The sequence below is a fragment of the Chenopodium album genome, chromosome 8, assembly GCF_948465745.1.
Source record: "Chenopodium album chromosome 8, dcCheAlbu1.1, whole genome shotgun sequence".
Classification (NCBI taxonomy): Eukaryota; Viridiplantae; Streptophyta; class Magnoliopsida; order Caryophyllales; family Amaranthaceae; genus Chenopodium; species Chenopodium album.
Window position 1 is genome coordinate 35433747 of NC_137841.1, and position 19766 is coordinate 35453512.

The 19766-nt window shown below is 40.9% G+C and overlaps 1 protein-coding gene across 1 annotated transcript; it reads left to right on the forward strand.

Annotated features, from left to right (window-relative positions):
- The first annotated feature begins 290 nt into the window (after positions 1-290).
- LOC145556025 (uncharacterized) lies at positions 291-2679 on the forward strand. The gene is made up of 2 exons (XM_081617710.1): positions 291-1197; positions 1863-2679. The coding sequence occupies exons 1-2, from the start codon at positions 832-834 to the stop codon at positions 2517-2519; spliced, it is 1023 nt and encodes a 340-aa protein (XP_081473836.1). The 5' UTR covers positions 291-831; the 3' UTR covers positions 2520-2679.
- Positions 2680-19766: the final 17087 nt, after the last annotated feature.

Here is a 19766-nt window from a genome sequence, read left to right on the forward strand (position 1 = left end):
GTTAGCAAGGTCCGACCAAAACCCAAGTGTTAATGGAGTTTAAGAGTTTTTCCCAAAATATGGAATGCTCTTTCTAACTCCCACTCAAGCACTTTACTCCAAATCCCAAGGTTGGTATTTATAGAGGAAAGTATGAGTGGGAATTTCTATCCCATCAATGTGGGATCATGAAATTCCACAAATTAATTTAAAGCTAAATTAAATTAAAATTGCAAACTAATAATAAATCTACAAGTGGCATTAAGATTTCTCAAAGGTGTACAAAGAGTAACATTAAGATTTCTGTTCAGAGTTTACTTCTTAGTTGATAATCAAACCAGATTATAAATATGCAAATTCAAGCCCAAATGGAATCTTTACCATTTGTGTTGCTCTTGTTGATAGTTATGGACTTATGGTCCTTATGGATAAACACTTGAGAGAGATTGTGTTGGTTAACAGCTTGTGAAAACTTTTTATTCTTAATAGAATTGTTTGCACATATTTCTACGCTTCAAGCTATTAAGCCGTATTTGTGTCATGGTGCATCTTCGCACAGGCATTTGCTTTTGGTTTTTTGTTATTTTGGACCATCTTCTTATACCTTTGCTGCATTATTTGACAATCATAATATTGTCCATTAGATGGACCTAAGGTCTCAATCACTGACTTTATGGCTTCTTTTGATTTTTGTTTTCGAAGACGCAATTGCGACTTGAAGCATTTTATACTTTCAATGAGCGATTTGCCAAAATCCGCAGCAAGAGAATCAAGCAAGCTGTGAAAGGCATAACCGGAAAACAGTCCACAGGCTTGGAAAAAGCTAATGATTTGCAAGAGAATCCTGCAAAGATGAAGAAAGCCGAAGCACATGCCAGTGTTAACAAAAGGAAAAAGTCTCTTTCAAAAAGAAAAGATCACGTTGTTGGATCACGAAACAAATCTGCTAAAAAGTATGAATCACTACAGCAGATGAATAAAGATGGGCTGTCGACCACAGGAGTCTGTTTCGAGGCTGAAAAACAGAGTATGAGGGATGCTGGAAGCAGTAGAGTCAGAGGTAGAGGAAAAAAGACAGCTGTTGGTAAAGGTAGGCGAAAGGAGAATTCCGATTCTGAGTGTGATGAGATCAGTATAGACGATCACAACAGCAACAGTGATGAGCGTGAACATGAAGTGCTAGCTGAAATAATTGAGTTTCCTGATAATGTTCGAAGGGTATGCTTTTTCCCCCCTCTTCCTTTTCGTCTTTCCTGGCTGTTGGTTAGGTGCTAACTAATTTGGATTAGCAGCAAATTACTAGTCCTTGGTTGAAAATTGACACGAAATGTTCTTGACTAGACTGGCAACTGTATGGACCTGTTGATTTGCTAACTCCAACTAAATTTCATTGCCTTAATATCTTTATTTTGCAATTTTATTTTGAGGATGGTGGTGGGAAGAACTGCTTTTGAAATCCTTTGTATTTTATTTTATTTTATTTTTTATTTTAATCAGCGTGCTCTTAGTTATAGTGATCTAATGATATAACCAGCTTGTGCTGTTTTACCAAGTCTACTGACACATTAATTGGCACACTTCTCAATACTGAAATAGATAAATCTTAACCCTTAAAATGAAAACCAATAGGTTTTCCATGTTTGATTAAACTGGGGATTATGAAGCAAGTTTAAGTTGAAGTCAAGATGTTTAAAGTGGTGACCACTGTTCTCCAGTACTGGACATAATTGTCTTATTGTATATTTGAACTGTAAATTCTACAAATAGCCTCAAAAGTGGATCGTCCACAACACCATTCCTAGGGACTAATAATGTCATTACTTGTCAAGTTGCTCAATTCTTTTATTTTTCTCTAAGGTTGGTTTCCTTGCATCAATTTGCAGTCGAAGCGTGCCCGGAAAGCTGCTAACTATATGGAAGAAGATTATGAAAGTGATGAGCTACTGACTTCTCTAAACGAGACGGACAAGAATTGTAGTGAAGGAGCAGGTGGACGTGAAGCTGATATGGCTAATGTTAGTGCAGAAAAAGACTTCATGTCTGGAGATCTTTCTGGTCCCGGCTCCCATGGAGACTACTTAGTAATGGGTGGTGGATTCTGTGCTGAAGAAGACGAGGCAGAAATAGATAGTAATCAGTTAGGTTCTATCCAGGTGGATACTGCTACTTTTGATGTAGATAGTGAATACTTGCAGATGGGTGGTGGGTTTTGTGTAGATGATGAAGATGATCCGGATTTCCCAGAATGTGAAGGAGGTGGAGCGTCCACAGTAAATGATTCTCACGTTTCCACTATACCTGAAAATGAAGGGCCAGGCCTAACAATGGATCAACGTGAAAATGTCACAGCTTCGGCGTGTGTTCTTGATACAGCTGAGGGCTTGCAAAAAGGCTCCTTGTCTGATTCCAATTTAAATCTTGGTGATAAATTCCAACCTACCGATGGTAATTTGCCTAATGTAGCCATGATTGCTTCTAAAACTTCTGTGAACCCGTTCAGTGCCCTTCCATTTTTGAAAAAAAAGAAAAAGAAACTTTGATACACGAAGTATTGAAGTTTCTGCTTTGTTTTAGATATTACTGTTGTAAATGGTACTAACTTCGTTTCTTTTTAGTTGACAAGTATTTCTTTTTAGGAAGTTTTTTTTAGTTGACATGTTTTCTTTCGGGGTAAGTTTTTTACCTTGTATTTACAAGCTACCTCTCTCTCTTCTCCTTAATATATGAGCCTAAATCAAATGCGTCAACTAAATAAAAACGGAGGAAGTATATATACCACAATAAATTAGTAACAAGCTCGATATCTTAAAATATTTGGTTAGTATTTTCAGCATAGTTGCACCACTACTACTTGGTTAGTCTCATTTTTTTTTTTTTTTTTTTTGAAAAATTGCAAATAATAATATACCTTTGGCCGATTCTTTTTTTAATAATACAACCTTTTAATTATTTGTTAATATTACGACGGGGTGTAGAAATTTTAACAGGCAAAAACCATTTAGTAACTATGTTTACAGGTACCATGCCTTGAGTCGTTTTATTGGTTTTGTCAATTTAATTTGATTTTTAAAATTTGATTTAATATTTTTAATTTGTAAGATATATAATATAATACAAATTACTATTTTTTTTTTATTATTACTAAAAAAAAAAAACCCACCCAACCACCTCCCCCACCGGTTGGTAATTATCACCCCCCTTCCATCACCCAAGCGATCACCCATCGACGATCAGTATCCCCAGCGCCGACTATCTCCTTTTCCGGCATCCCTAATAACAAGACTTTCACGTTCGGGCTATTACTTCTCCCCATATCTCCGTGGTTGAGCATTCTGCCAGATACACCGCAGATCGTGCGTAGCCAAGTCGCAGCCGTGGCCGGCCGCGCAAGGCGAAGTGCCCAGCCACGTCAACCATCTTGGGCAACTGTACCGTGCAGCCCTTGCACGTTTCAGGCACCGCCCCTCCATAAACGACCACCAACTTAGCCCAAATCCCCGATTCGTAACACAACCCTGCCCCAAACCACCCCAAAAACCGACTCCCGTCATCAAAACCTTCCTCTCTCCTGTTTCTGGACCCATAAATCCTATTCTCGCGCCCAAAACCACCAAAAATCCGTTTACCCAGAAAACCCAAAAGCCCTAGAAATCGGGTTTCCTAGGTTAAACGGGTTTATGTCGGGGGATTCTGTTTTAGTGTATGGGATGGGTGTAGTTTTTGGGGTCAGCCGGCGCTGACGGTGGACACTAGAGGCCGACCGTCGGGGTGGGGTAGGGGGCTGCCGGTGGATGGGGTATTTCTTAAATTTTTTTAAAACCTTTTAATATTTTATTTGTTAAAAAACAATATTATTCAAAACTTTATTTGAATTTAATTAAAGGTTAAATAAAGAGGGAGCCCCAGTTAATCTCCAGATTAACATTCCAGGTTAATCTCCTCTCACAACCTTATGCATATATTTTCGCGCCATTTTATAATTTCACCTTTATGATTTTAAAAATAAAAGTAAAACAATATACTGTGAGAGGAGATTAACTTTTCATGTCAATCTCAGAGATTAACTTGAATTCTCCCTTAAATAATTTTATAAAAAAAATCAAAAAAATTTAGACCAATTAAGAAAATTATTAGCAAGGCGTATAAATAAGTTATTCAGCTTAGTTTTTGTAAATTTATACATGATATATATATCTCTATACGTTATAAATTATTGCATTATTGTGTAAAGTGTAGTTATGTTGTACTCCTTCCGTTTTAAGATAATTGCTCCATTTCTATTTTTTGCACTATTCATTTGTTCTACTTTGACTAATGTTTGTGATTTATACATAAGAAAAAATATATTCTTGTGGGTACTTGTTGGAATCATCTCAATGAATAGATTATTAATTTTCAATTGTTAGAATTTATACTTATTGATAATTAAAGATATTAGTGATCAAAGATTAGCATCGGCATGCGTGTCCAAGAGAAATGGAGCATGTATTTAAAAACGGAGGGAGTATTGAAATATATTAGTATTATTACTTATTGATATCATACATAATTGATAGGTCTCTAATAAAAAGATTATATCATACTTAATGTAGAACATTTGGGATGAGAGAGGTATCATCAATTTGCTTCTTCATGAAATTGTTTTACCTATGTATTTGTTTAATAAGAGTAAGCCTGTGAACAGCCCAACAACACAATCACTTTAATTGTTCAATCCAAATGCATGCAAAATGTAATAGGCCCAACACCAACACTCTTAGCCTTCTAAATTCACTAAATAACTTTTTGGATGGTGATTTTGTGCTAATAAATATTTTGTGCTAATAAATCATATAGTTGTAGACACCTAAAAATGTCTCCCCAAAACCAAACCCGATGATGAACAACCTTTCACCGCCACTATTGGTCGGGTTCAGTATTTAATCCCGAGAGTGCTTAAAAAATCGTATTTGATTAAATTCATATTTTTGAACAATCCATGGATTAGTCTTGATGTTTGGTAAAAGCATAGTTTTTATTTCAGCCCAAACTTATTATTTAATTTTAGCCCAAACCCTTTTTTATTTTATTTTTTGGCCCAAACCTTTTGTTTATTTTTATTTAATTATTTTCTTATTTTAGCCCAAATAATAATAAGTCAGAAAAAGCCCGAAATTATCAATCGACACTTAAAATGCCGAATGAAATTAGGGTTAAAAATGTATTTAGACGAAAAAGTGGGCTGGAAATTCCCGCGCCACGGTAGACAGCCACCGTGTCACGGGAATCCTTCCCGTCTGACGGTGGGATTTCCCGTGACACGGGACATTCCGTATCTTTTCCGCGTAAACCCTTAACGCGTTTTCTTTCCCGTTTTCTGAAAATTTCCGTGTGCTCCCTCAGGACATTTTCCCTATAAATACCCCCTCATTTCTGCTAGTTTTATTTTTTCTCTCTTCTATGCTTTAGCCTAAATACTAGCCTACCCTTCTCATTTCAAAATTCCTTCTTCAAGTGCTCAAAGGAGTCCATACTTTACTCGTGGTTCTGTCCTTAAGCCAAGGCGTGAAAGGTAGAACTGTTTGAGGGTTTGGCCCTAAATTAACTCTACTTTATTTAATTTAATTTAATTATTGTTTTATTATTATTTCCTTGAACTTACTAACTCGTTTATTATTTTGTAGTTGCAAACAAACAAAATCAAAGTAAGAATCATGTTCCTTTTATTTCTATTATTTTTCTAACGATTTTATGTTGTTGGAATTGTGATTAAATTGTTTCCAATATTAATGTTTGTTATATTATATTTATTGATCACCATATTACATGTTAAAGGGAATATGTAATTGAAAATCACGCCTAATAAGATAATTTGGACAACCGGTTTAGGATCCTTTTTAATCATGTTAATTAATTCAAGTGATCACCAATATTTTAGAATTATATGTGTGCATTAATATTCAACCAATTTAGTTAAATAATAGTTTGGAGCGAATTGAATATTTTGTTTGTATGCCTTTGAGATCACAGGAATCACTTTTCACTAAAAGAATCGAGTAGAGGCCAATACGGGCGAATGTGACTCCATGACTCACTTCGTACCTTCATCCCCGATCCTCCTTTCGTGGTTCCGAACCATATGGAGTTAGTAATCTCATGGATTATGAATGGGGTGTAACTTTCACGGGTCAATCGTTGTTGCCTATCGTTGTCCTTTTATCGTGGTTGCCTTTTATGATCCGTGAACGGTTTACAAGTTCCTTAAAAACTTGTTGGCGGCTCCCTACTTTCCTTGTCCCTAATCGTATATGTCAATTTTCACTTTCTATGAGTGCCAAGCATATTCACAACATGCTTTTATGTAGGCGCACTTCGAACGACGCCTACAATTTGGCGACTCCATTGGGGAGGATTCTTGATTATTTATCGATTTGAGTGATCGGTATTTAATTAAGATGAGTGGATGAGACTTGAAAGATTCTTGAAAAAAAATATTCCTATGATTAATTTGGCATTTTTGCATCTGCATAGACGTTTTAACGTCGCATTCAGGTCTGTCCCGTAGGAAAAATTGGATAACTTGGTTGCGCGCGAAGGAAAACAGGGCACCAGTCAGATCTTCTGACTACCGTGCCACAGCAAAATCTGCCGTGTCACGGTACAGTGCACCGTCTGACGGTGCACAGTACCGTAACACGAGAATTTTTGCCGTGTCATGGCAGTCCTAAAATCAGTCCGGTGGCTTATTTTCTTTCCTCACAGTCGACTTCCTTCGATTTTTCTGAAAAAACGTATGTGTTCTACATGCGTCTTAGCCCCGGGGGATTTAAGCTCTATCGACCCAAAAACGCTCATGGCAATAAGGGTTCATCCGAGTTATTAAATCCACCCAAACCATGGAGTCGAGTTCGATTTCATCACGAACTCGCGGAGCCGCCCGTTGGCATACACCCTCAAGGGAGGCTGCCTTGCTAACGCGTCCAAACTCTTAACCATGGTACCCTTTTGACATCCAAAGCTTGACCAATAGTTGAACATAGATGTTGACTCTAGGTTGCGAACTTTTTTTACATCATCGTGCCTAAATGCTATGTGGTTGTTTGGTGCTAACCTTCATGTGTTTACTCTTTTGTTTAACCCATGACCGAGGGTTTTTATTCTCACATAGTAATTAGTACGGACCTAAAATCGGTTAAAATCTGGAAAAATCACAAAACTGACCTGAAACTGCGCACCGTGTCACGACATGTTCTGCCGCGCCACGGTGAACAGTGTCGTGACACGGGGCTCTCTACCGTCTGACGGTAGACTGCACCGTGTCACGACAGTCTGCACCGTGACACGGTGCCCAGGAAAAGTGTCATGCCAGTCCTTTTTTCGATTTTTGTGCGTACGTATGTGGTTGTTGTGTCCAGTTTGGTGTCATGTCTAGCCGTACGGTCAAAACACGCGTCCATAACTTCACTTAATCACTCACATATCGTGTTCACACACTTTTTTTTTTCTTTAAGTCGTGCACTACTTTTTGACCGTATTTTAGGGAGGTCTTGTTTTTGTGTCGTTTATTTTTTCGGAGTAAGTCGGATGGTATCCTCCCATATTTAAAAAAAAAATAAAATAAACAAGTAGAATTTCAAAATTATAGATTTTTAATAAAATTTTTTTTTCTTTTTTTTTATTCTTTTTAATCCGGATGGGTTAAGGTTAAGTTTGGTCATTAAAGGTGTGTTTGTTTCGGTGTCACAACACTTGGTCAAGAAGCAGGGGTAGATTGTTACGGTTCGAGTCAATACCTCAACAACCTCTTATACCAAAGAGGCGTACAAGGAAACCACCTCAATCATCTCCACAAGATCCATCTTCAGTCTACTTTCAACCAATGGCCACTAAGGAAGACATCGAGAACCTCAACAAGACAATTGAAAAATTGTCTGACATGATGCAGACACTCACCACTAGAGTCAGCACGGTAGAACAAGACAATCAAAACAATGTCACTATCGCTGAAATGGACAAGATTAAGGAACAGATGAGCAAGATTTATGAAGAATTCACTTATGTGGAACAGCCTGTCACCTCTTCGTCCATAAGAGACAAGCTTCCCGAGAAATTTTCCACTGCTGACATTCCCAAATTCAAGCCTACTGATAATCCGCTTTTCCATTTGAAGGCTTTTTCTGCAACCATGGCTCTTAAGGGAGTAGATGTGACACTCTTCCCTACGGTGTTCCCTCTTTCCTTGGAGCATGCCTGTCAACAGTGGTTCTATTCTTTGGAATCCAAACATGTCGCGACTTGGGAGGATGTTGCTGAAAGCTTTATGAATCGTTACAAATGTAACATTCAGGCCAAGACTTCTGAACGTGAACTCTCCATTCTCAAATAGAAAGAGAATGAAGGCTTCACCACTTACTTAAGCAGGTTGAGGGAAATAGCTGCGCTCCTGGTGGATCCCCCCAAGGAGAAAGAAATGGTTCGCTTGTTCATTGCCAATCTGACTCATAAGTACAAGCAACACTTGAAGTTTCTGCCTCTGAGTACCTTTGAAGCTGTATACGATATTGGAATCAATATCGAGGACGAACTAATGAAGTCTGTTGGTAGCAACAATAATAACAGCACTTGGAAAAACAAGAAGAACGACACTCCTTCTTATTCGTCTTCTAAGCCCAATAATGCTACCAACAATATCAATATCAATGATGTGTTGGCCCTTAATGCTCCTCCTCAAAGATTCCAAAGGAAAAGGAGGGTTTACACGCCTTTGGGAATGACTTATGATGCTGCTTATGACCGTTTGCATGGTCAAGGACTGATTATGCCAATCGGACCATTTCCAGAACCTCGACCAGAGAATAGGACCGCTAGCTATGACCCCAATGCTTATTGCAAGTTTCATCAAGGCAAGGGTCATAACACTGAGAAATGTTGGAGGTTGAAGGATGCGATCCAAGACCTAATTGATGCTAATCAACTTCCTGTCCCTCCAGGGGGCAAGAAGCCTAACATTCAAACAGGTCCTCTTTCTGATGCTTTGGCTATCACGGGAGATGAAGTCTCCTTTGATCCGTCGATACTCATTCAACCTGTGAATGAACCTCTGCCAGAAGTTGTATTTGTCTCGAGTTCTGAAGAAGTGAATGGAAATTGGGATAGTGACGATGAAGACGTCTATCTCAAGGATATAGCCTGCTCATCTCTTGGCACAAGTGAAGATGTTTGGGGGGACTTTGAGGTCAAGGTTCTCACCAGAAGTAGACGGTTGCAACAACCTAATCCACCTCCACCACAATCACATCCGATAGTTGATCCCATCGACCCTGTGAACAGCGATGTGGTCAAACAACTGCAAAGACCAAGGTGGAGATGAATGTATGGAAGCTTTTGGCCACTTCCCACGAGCATCGAAAGGCTGTGATGAATGCTCTGGTGAAAATAGGAGTTGATGATGACATGACTCCTCAAGGACTGATCAACTTTCTCACTACTGAATTGCCAAGTACTAGCAATCTGATTTCGTTTTATGACAAGGATCTGCCCTCGGAAGGGGACCAACATAATAAGGCCTTACACCTCACTGTGGTGTGTAGGCAAATGAATGTTCCTATGAGCCTGGTTGATAATGGCTCTGCAATCAATGTGTGCCCACTCCGTGCTGCAAAGAAGTTGGGCATAAAGAATGAAGAACTGACTCCCTCCACTCAAGGGATTCGCGCTTATGACAATACTCGCTGTCAAGCCGTGGGTACTATCATACTGAACATAACTATTGGGGCCATTGAACGTTGCACTAAGTTTCAGGTGGTGGACATTAGGGCCTCTTTCAATCTGTTGTTAGGACGCCCTTGGCTTCATGAGCTAAAGGCGATTCCATCATCGCTGCACCAAAAAGTGAAAGCCATAGTTGAAGGGGTTCCAATTACCATTGATGCCTCTCCTATGCGCATTCAAGTTATCGACACTCCTATCGTCCATGTTGAACATGACGAAGAAGATGAAGATCTTTGGGGGTTTTCACTAGATGATTTTCTCATGATTGAAGAGGAGGAAAAGTGCCATCTCGACTTCGATCCCTATTCAAACACCAATATCAATGCCATTCTGAAGAAGCAAGGTCATTTCCCTGGAATGACCCTTGGACTTAAGAAGAAAATGGCTGAATTTTGGGGCTATCCTGGTGCACTCAAGAAGGATACTTTTGGCTTGGGATTTAAGCCAACAAAAGAAGATGTGAAACAAGCTTTATTGAAGATGAAGGCTCGCAATAACGCTCGAATCACGAAGACAGAAATGGCCATGGATCCATATCCGTTCACCCTCAATGGCCAGTACATCAAAGAAGGGGAAGACTTCCCATGCTATGAATTCCCTGAACCATTCGTCCATGATGGGATCCGTGAACCAGGATTCGAGATGTTCCTCGATTGTGACTTTGTTGATGAAGACGAAGAGTTCATCACAACCGAGAAGCCAGCTAGCCCGAACTCTGATGATCTAGGAATCAACCTGCTTTTTGGAATGGAGAAGAATGAGTCTAAGCCGGTCCGCAATGATAACTCCGAACTCGTTCAAGCTGTCATAGCAAACAAGAATTTTGACCCCTCCAAGTTAATCGTCGAAGCTGACAACATTTCAAGGGGATGGCGCAAGACATTGAGGATCACTACGCCAAGTGGAGAGAAGTTGGAAATAACCGCTGGCGAGGGTCCTATGTTTGATGAGTCTGAGTCGTCTGGGTCCGAGTCCAAGTCTGAGTCTAAGTCTGTAGACGAGTCCTTGGAGTCTGAGGCCGACCCTCTTTCTGCTATAGAGTTCAACCCTGAGTCTCTTGTTGAGTCCTCTCTTTCTAGTCCTAATAAATCCGGTGAGGCCGCAGCCGACCTTGCCCCTCTTGATGTATTAGCCAATGAATTCAATAAAATGAGTACCTTTGCTTACGATGCTTGTCATTCCCCTAGCCCTGATCAATATTGCTTTGCTAATGATAAAAATGACAAAGAAATAATAAAAGCAATGGAAGAACACGAAAATAAAACAGCAGTTATCGAAGATACAAAAATAGTTAACATTTCCAATGATACGACTGTTAAAGAAGTAAAAATTGGATTAACACTAAGTCAAGATGAACGCAAAGAGCTAATTAACTTGCTTAGTGAATTTGTTGATGTATTTGCTTGGTCATACCAAGATATGCCAGAAATTGACAGGGATATAGCTCAGCATATGATACCACTCATTCCAGGTATGAAGCCTGTCAAACAAAAGCTGCGCCGTATGAAACCCGATGTGGCTCTCAAAATCAAGGAAGAAATCAGGAAGCAGTTGGCCGCAGTTTTCATCAGAGTATCCAAATATCCAGAATGGATAGCAAATGTGGTTCCGGTTCCAAAGAAGGATGGAAGGGTCAGAATGTGTGTTGATTACAGGGATCTCAATAAAGCAAGCCCAAAAGATGGGTTCCCTCTACCTCACATTGACATTCTGGTCGATAACACAACAAACCATGCACTCCTATCATTCATGGATGGTTACGCCGGATATAATCAGGTATTGATGGCCGAAGAAGACATGGAGAAAACCACATTCATCACGCAATGGGGTACATATTGCTATACGGTAATGCCATTCGGGTTGAAAAACGCAGGTGCCACCTACCAAAGAGCAGGTACAGCATTGTTACATGACATGATGCACAAAGAGGTGGAGGTCTATGTCGATGATATGATCGTTAAGTCTAAAGATCGCCCAGGCCATATTATTACACTTCGCAAGTTCTTTGAAAGACTCCGCAAGTACAACATGAGATTAAATCCAGCAAAATGTGCATTCGGAGTCACGTCAGACAAATTACTTGGATACATGATCAGTTCTCGAGGGATTGAAATAGATCCTACAAAAGTAAAGGCGATCATGGCCATGCCACCACCCAAAAATGAGAAGGAGATTCGAGGTTTCATTGGAAGGTTGCAGTATATAAGTAGGTTCATATCAAAGCTCACAGCGATATGTGAACCTATATTCAAGAAGCTCAAGAAAAATGTCCCAGTCACATGGGATGACGATTGCCAAAAAGCTTTCGACAAAATCAAAGAGTACTTGGCAAACCCACCCGTGCTAGCGCCAGCAATACCTGACTTTCCTCTTCGACTCTACCTTACGGTCACAAGAGAAACGATGGGGGAAATGCTAGCACAAGAGATCGAAAGCAAGGAGAATGTAATCTATTACTTGAGTAAGAAACTTCAAGGATATGAAACGTGATACACACCACTTGAGAAGTTGTGTCTCGCACTTGTATGGGCCGCACAAAAACTAAGACATTACATGCTCACTCATACAGTTCATGTCGTGTCCAAGATGGATCCTCTCAAATACTTGTTCAAAAAAGCAACACTCAATGGCAGATTATCAAGGTGGATAGTCAATCTTGCTCAGTTTGACTTGAGATTTGTGCCACAAAAAGCCATCAAAGGTTCTGCGGTTTCTGACTTCTTAAGAGACTTTCCGCTAGAAGAAGTTGAAAAAGAAGAAGATGAGTACGATTTCCCTGACAAAGATTTACTCATGACTGAAGATGATAGCTGGACACTCTATTTCGATGGAGCTTCAAACCAAAAAGGATGTGGTGTAGGAGTCTTGCTTGTATCACCCAATGAAGAGCACATCCCAATTTCCATGAAGCTCAACTTTGATGTCACCAACAATGCTGTAGAATATGAAGCATGCATTTTGGGGTTAGAAACAGCTGTCGCCTTGGGAATTAAGAAACTCAGAATCTATGGTGATTCTTCACTAATCATTAACCAAATCTCCAAGAGATGGAAAGTGAGAAGTGAAAGTCTTGCTACGTTTCAAGCTCATTTAGAAACTCCCACGGAGCAACTAGATGAAGTGGAATATACGTATTTGCCAAGAGAAGAAAACCAATTCGCCGACGCACTAGCTAAATTGGCATCAATGGTGCGAATTCCAACTGATACAATCAGAATGCCATTGACCATAGAAAGAAGATATGGGCCGGCTTATGTTCACGCACTTGACGATGAACAAGAACCACAAGAAGAAGATGAAGAGCCATGGTATACAAATATCCTTAATTATGTGACAAGAGGAGAATACCCTCCTAATACTGATAAAAGGGCACGCCGTGCTTTGAGGCTCCTGGCCTCACAGTATGTGCTCATCATGGGAGAACTCCACAAGAGAACTGCAATGGGAAGAAATCTCTTATGCATAGCCAAGAAAGAAGCACATAAAACCATGGAAAACCTTCATGCCGGTATATGTGGAACACACATGAATGCAAAGATGTTAGTCCAAAAGATTCAACGACAAGGTTACTATTGGACTACTATGGAGAGAGATTGTCACGAATACGTCAAGAAATGTATGAAGTGTCAAGTCTACGCAAATTTACAGCATGTTCCACCTTCGCTTCTCTACACATATACTTCTCCATGGCCTTTCTCCACTTGGGGCATCGACATCATTGGAAAAATAACACCACCAGGACAAGGGGGGGATGAATTCATTCTCGTAGCAATCGACTATTTCACCAAATGGGTCGAAGCTGCCTCATATGCTAAGCTGACGGCGAAACATGTAGCTCAATTCATTGAGAAAAATATCATATGCCGCTATGGGGTACCACATGAGATGATCAGTGATAATGGAACACATTTCCAAGCCGAATGCACGGAATTATTACAGAAATATCATATCAAGCATCACAGATCATCACCTTACAGACCACAAACAAATGGTGCAGTTGAATCGACCAACAAAAATGTGAAAACTATCATCGAAAAGATGATAGAAAATTACAAGGATTGGCCAAGTAAGCTACATTTCGCCCTTTGGGGATATCAAACCTCTGTTCGTACATCAACGGGGGCTACTCCTTTCTCTTTGGTCTACGGAGTTGAAGCTGTACAACCAATAGAACTCGAAATCCCTTCTCTTCGAATCGCATTGGAAAGCCAATTAGATGAAGTCGACTGGATTAGAGCAAGATATGATGAACTAGTCTTACTTGATGAAAAACGCTTGGTAGCTTTGCATCATGTCCAAATCTACCAACAGCGTATGGCGCGACAGTTTAATAAAAAAGTCAAGACTAGGAACATCAAAGAGGGTGACCTGGTGCTTAAGCACTTCGTAAAAACGTGTTAGATCCAAGAGGAAAATTCAGACCGAATTGGTCAGGCCCGTACATTGTTAAAGCCATCCTGTCTGGCGGAGCGGCACAATTGGTAGACATGGACGGTAACGACTTCCATAATTTAACCAACTTGGATCAACTCAAGAAATTCTATGCCTAGTCGCATGGGTTCATGACCCAATAGAGTTACGTTTGGCCTGATTCCTTTTTAGGATACGTAGGCAACCCCTTAAGGGGGCCCGACCACTTTAAAATAAAAATCCTCCCTCTGTCGATCAAATATGCGCGTCAGTTCAGCAATGCGTCACGACAAAAAAAAAAAGGGTTTTTGCCGCGACACGGGACATTCCACCGTGGCACGGTACAGTCCACCATGGAGCGGTGGACCTGAGCGCAAAAAAAAAAAAAGGAATTGCCGTGATGCGGGAATTTGTAACGTGTCACGGGATTTTTCACCGTGACACGGTGGAATTTCAGGTTTTTCGATTTTTTTTAGTGACATATTCGTTGCGAATCCATTGTTTGTTCGAGGTTTTTTTTTTTTTATTTTTTTTTATTTTCGTTCTTCCATTGTGTCCGACTTCTTGACTCGGATAAATAAATAATAAATAAAATTCATTGTAATTTTTTTTTATTTTTTTAAGGCTGAAATAAATATGCCATTATTATTGAAATAAATGTGACTACAATTATTGGCATCATATGCCTTATTTTAAATAAAAATTATAAATCATAAAAAGCAAAGCAATATTGATCTAATCTCTCTTCACTTTAGGAACATCCTTTTCTTGGTCAATTAGGTCGGCCTTCACCATTAATGTGTCTTTTGTAGCCCGAACCGTCACACCCCTAGTCGAACTTTCACCCCTTTCACCTCTTTTGAAATTCTTCGGTTGTTTCTCTCTATAGACCATATTTTCTTTACCCTTCCCTTTCACATAATTCTTCTTTTTCGGCATTATAGGAGTCTTAAATTCAATTCCTTGTGTTCTCGAACCTAGACGATCTTTAGGAGGGGCTTTCTTATTTTCAAGACGACTCTTCACATCAGACTTGCGTGATCCGAATCGTTGTATGCACTAGATAAAGGAGGAGGAGCTTGGTCACTTGCAAAAACGGTCCACAAAGGTCTTCCAATCCAGTAAGTCTCGTACTTGTGAACGTTACTTTCATGCAACGATACTTCACGAGGACTATCGTTATAGCGTGGAATTACTTGTTCAAGTCCATACTGCCGCATCAGTCGAGAAGGACAATAAAAGGTCAGTTTTGAGATACTAGGAACACGGCAATATGGAGTATCATTCGTGTCAACCATCCTAGTAAGCCTCCACCAAGGCACCACCCAACGAATGGAAAATTCCCTTTTTGCAAAGAAATTTTTCTAGTCTTCATACGACATGTTCGCAGAGTAATTCTTTTTCCTGCGGACTAGGTCATTAGGGCCGTATTTTTCAACATTGTCGGGGGCTTCAAATAGTTCTAAACGCTCCATCAACCAAATCTGCAAAAAAAAAAAAAAAAAAAAAAATCCGTTGTTGATAAAAAAAAAAATAATATATATATTTTTTTTTGCAGATTCCCGTGACACGGCAGATTACACCGTGTCACGGCAGACACCCACCATGGCACGGTGCCTGTTTTGTGTCACGGGGGCTAATCGGAGCTGTTAGATTCAGATGGCGTTCAAAATCTTGGTAATAATATTCACGTAGGGTAGGCATGGCAATAAGATTTCTAGCAGGAAATCCAAAGGTTGCACCGAATTCCTCCGGCAGGGGACATATTTCATCATAATCAAATTTAAAACAGTGTGTTTCTGGACTCCAATAATCTAATTCTGCCCTAAGAAAATCATGTTCAATAGCTAGATGTTTCAGGGCTAGCAAACCCCTGACATGAAATAATTCTAACTCTCTTTTGTCAGCATTGGTCAAAGAATAAGACCAGTCGCGCAATGTATTATCAAAATTCTGAGACTTGATTATTGAAATATGAAATTCTAATTTATTTTGTGTTTCGTAATTATGCATATCATGAATATACTGGTCCTATTTTATAGCAAAAGCGCTCGAAACTGCTCAGATATTATCTTTTCATACGCGTACAACACACCGCTGCGGAATTCGCGTACCGTGACACGGGAAATCCCATCGTGTCACGGGAACTTTTGCCGCGACACGACAATTTTTGCCGTGACACGGTGTACAGTGCCGTGTCACGGCACCTCACGCGTTTTCTTTTTTCGTCTTTTCCCGTATCTATCCGGATTTTTTTTAGTATTTTATCTTCACCGTTTATTTGTCAGTTTTCTGAGAGTTTTATTTCTAATAAAATTCTCAACTTTTTTATTTTTATTATTATTTTTTTTATTATCTTTATTTTTTTTATTTATTTATTCATCACTTTAATATTTTATTTTTTTTATTTTTCTCTTTATCATTTTATTTACTTATTCTATTTATTTTTACTTGTCTTTTTATTTCTTTTTCTTTTGGGGAAGGTCGGTACCCTCTATTACTCCACTTACGTTTTTTGTCGCGTCATTAATAAATACACGATCACACACAATGAGTCTCAAGCACACACTAACACACAATAATAAATACATAAACTGTGAATAATGTACAAAAGAGTCATAATAAATAAACATGTCAAGTATCATCATAGTATGTACAAATAAAAACCCTTGGTCAAAAGTCTCTAGAGCCAGAATCAGTATAATCTCCAGCTTGTGAATATGGGAACGGTGAGCCAAAGAGTCCCTCCATCATCCGAGTACGGGGAGTAGTGTCCCTACTAGTCCCTGTGACCCCAGCAGTAGTCAAACTCAAGGCAGGACCCGTCCAACCGGCAAACGGTGTAGACTGGCTCAAAGACACGGGAATCGTCGGTGGAGGCATCGTCCCATACATCGGCACTGAGAACAAGCCCGACACCGGTGGAGGAATCCCAGACAATGGAGCTGAAAATGAACTAGGATCCACGGGAGTCAAAACAGACCCAAGCTCAGGCTGTGGAGGCTGTGAAAACGACTGCCGCTGCCCCTGACTCTGGCCTGGAAAGCGCTGGGAAGACTGAGGCTGCTGCCACTGAGCCTCCTGAAACGACTGAGTAATCTGAGGCTCTCGCTGAGAATGAGAACGCTGGTGAATCTCAGGAGATCGTCTACCACGACCAAGCTCCTCCTCGTCCGAGCCTCTATGCCTCGAGCGCGAGCGGGACCTCCGTTGCTCCTGAAAGATACAAAATCAAAAGGTGTCAACAATGCAAAATAAAACAAATGGTAGAAGTGAAAAAAAAAATGAATGATACCTCAAGAACGTCGCTAGAGCTCCGACAACTCGCACCACGCCGAAGCTTGATGATGCAGTACTTTAGGGCGTCAACCAGCTTCATGAATCCCATCATCTCCGGGCGGTTAGGCTGAGGATAAAACAAAGAAAAGTCAGTAACAAGCGGTGTTAAAAGGATGAATAATGCATCAAAAAACTTACCGGCTCAAAGACCTCGGGCAAAGACTCCTGCGCCTGTCTGTAACCCTCTGGCGCGTCAGCAATATAGTCCTCGGTGATACCAATCGGCCCTAGATAGCGGGCAGACTGAGGCGGAATCTCGATCCTCCCCACAGGGCGAATAGTCGTCTGAAAAAATAATCGAATAATCAAGTTATTCGACTATTTAAAACAGAGACTAGTAACCAAAATCCTCAAAAGAAATCATACCTCAGGAAGACGGGGTGGAGGAGCCAGAGAGGGAAGCAAGTCCTGCGCATAATCACTCTCCATGTGCACAAGCTCCTGCCATGGAAAAGTATAGCGCTCTCCCCTGTTTATCAACTCCCTAATCAAGCGTGAGTCCAACATCGACTCTGGTGGAGATGAGGGCACCACAAAGCGATTGCCGCTATGCTGACGAACGACACGCTCCCCCAAATACTAGACAAAGCGTCCGGTACCAACCAAAATGGTGCGGTGCGCTGAAAGACGCAAGGCCTCAGGAAGATCAGTCATCCTGGCCCAAGGACGATACTGGACATCAATGGCAACCTGAAAACCATAAAAAGTTGGCGTGAAACAACGGAAACAACGTCAGAGGGAAAATAACAGGCAACAAAACTAATTCTTACGCCAACAGAAGAGGTGCCTCGGCGTAGCAGCCCACGCAGCGCAGGGACAGACTCCACCCGCGACTCTCCTCGATCACGCCAGCTGGCCCCGACAGGGAAATCATGGACCGCTCCACGACGCCGGCGAGGAGCCAAGCCTGGGAAGTACTCGTAGAACCATAGCTGCAATGAAAAGTAATCTTTAGCACATGAGTCGAACTAGTTAAAGTGAAACAAAAAGAGGAAAAGATAACCACCTCTACGACTCTCCACAGACCATAGATAGTGATGGGAGACTCGTCGTTCAGCTGCCGATACCCATGACGTAGCGATAAGAGAAGGTCGGCGTATCCGAGGCTGGCCCAGCTATAGGATCCTATCTCATGGATCCTGACCAAAGAGGGGAGGTAGCAAAGGAGTACGCGTGAACTCCTATCAGGAGAAAGGGTCATGGAGATCAGAATCAGAATGAAAATCCGCACTCGCTGCTCAGCCGATGTATCCTCCATGTCGAAGCCACGAGCTAAAACTGAAGCCAGCTCCGATCGCCCGCTCCTAGGACCACCTCGAGACACTGGTCGGGTCCTGATATGCTGAACGATCGGACCTAACAAATCAGCTGCCTCAGCCGATCCCCAAGACAGATCAAACATCTGAGCTACGGCCCGGTCAGTGAAGCGCAGCCCGCTAATCATACTGAAGTCCAGAGGGGTCACTGTCATCTCCCCAAGCAAAATGAAAAGTGTTGGTAGTATCCCAAAAATACTCCAACAATGCGCGAACGACCGTCGCACCCAACCCCGGGGGCTGCGAAACCCTACAACTGCCGTATAGAAATCTACTAAACCAGCCGATTCCCATAGGGCGTTCGTAGCAGGATCCCTCGTAATGATCTGGTGAAGTCGAGGAATCAAATCGCCGGCTCCAGAACCGTGGTGGCGAAGTGTGCCGTCAACTATGCCGGAGAGTGGGCGATGGGAAACATGGTTTTCACGGCAGAAAACCAGCTGGTCTGGAGTCCACAGAGGTGGAACCCACCTACCTCTACTCGTAGAAGCCCGAGGCTCGGACTCTAAGGCATCGTCGTCCATACCCTCAGGAATAGTGGGAGTGTCCTCCTGAAAAGCCTGACGCCGGCCGTGGGTAGAAAGATCGCGATCCCGTTGCCTAGGCATGCTATTATAAAGATCTAAATGCTTAGCATCATTTCCAAAGACATTTAATTCAAGTTGCATTTTTATAAAAAATCTAAATGCTTAGCATCATTTCCTAAGTTATTTAGTTGTTTATTGCATTATACGCTAAATTTTTACCTCGAGGCTAAAAATTAGCAAAATTATGGAAGTATTTATAATATTTAGTTTCTCCATGACAAACTAGTACTATAATTCTCCTAGTCGCATGATACTATGTTCTCCATGACAATATAGTACATACGCGAAATATGTTTCGAAATTGCACAAAAACAATGAATCAACACATCATGACATATTTTACAAGATCTACCACCAATATTTCACCATTTCAAGTGCAAAGAAA

Excerpts from the sequence above, each read along its gene's own strand:
- LOC145556025 (XM_081617710.1), top strand. The coding sequence starts at position 832 with ATGAAGAAAGCCGAAGCACATGCCAGTGTTAACAAAAGGAAAAAGTCT. Across the intron at positions 1,198-1,862 it reads TTCCTGATAATGTTCGAAGG|TCGAAGCGTGCCCGGAAAGC; the intron begins GTATGCTTTTTC and ends ATCAATTTGCAG.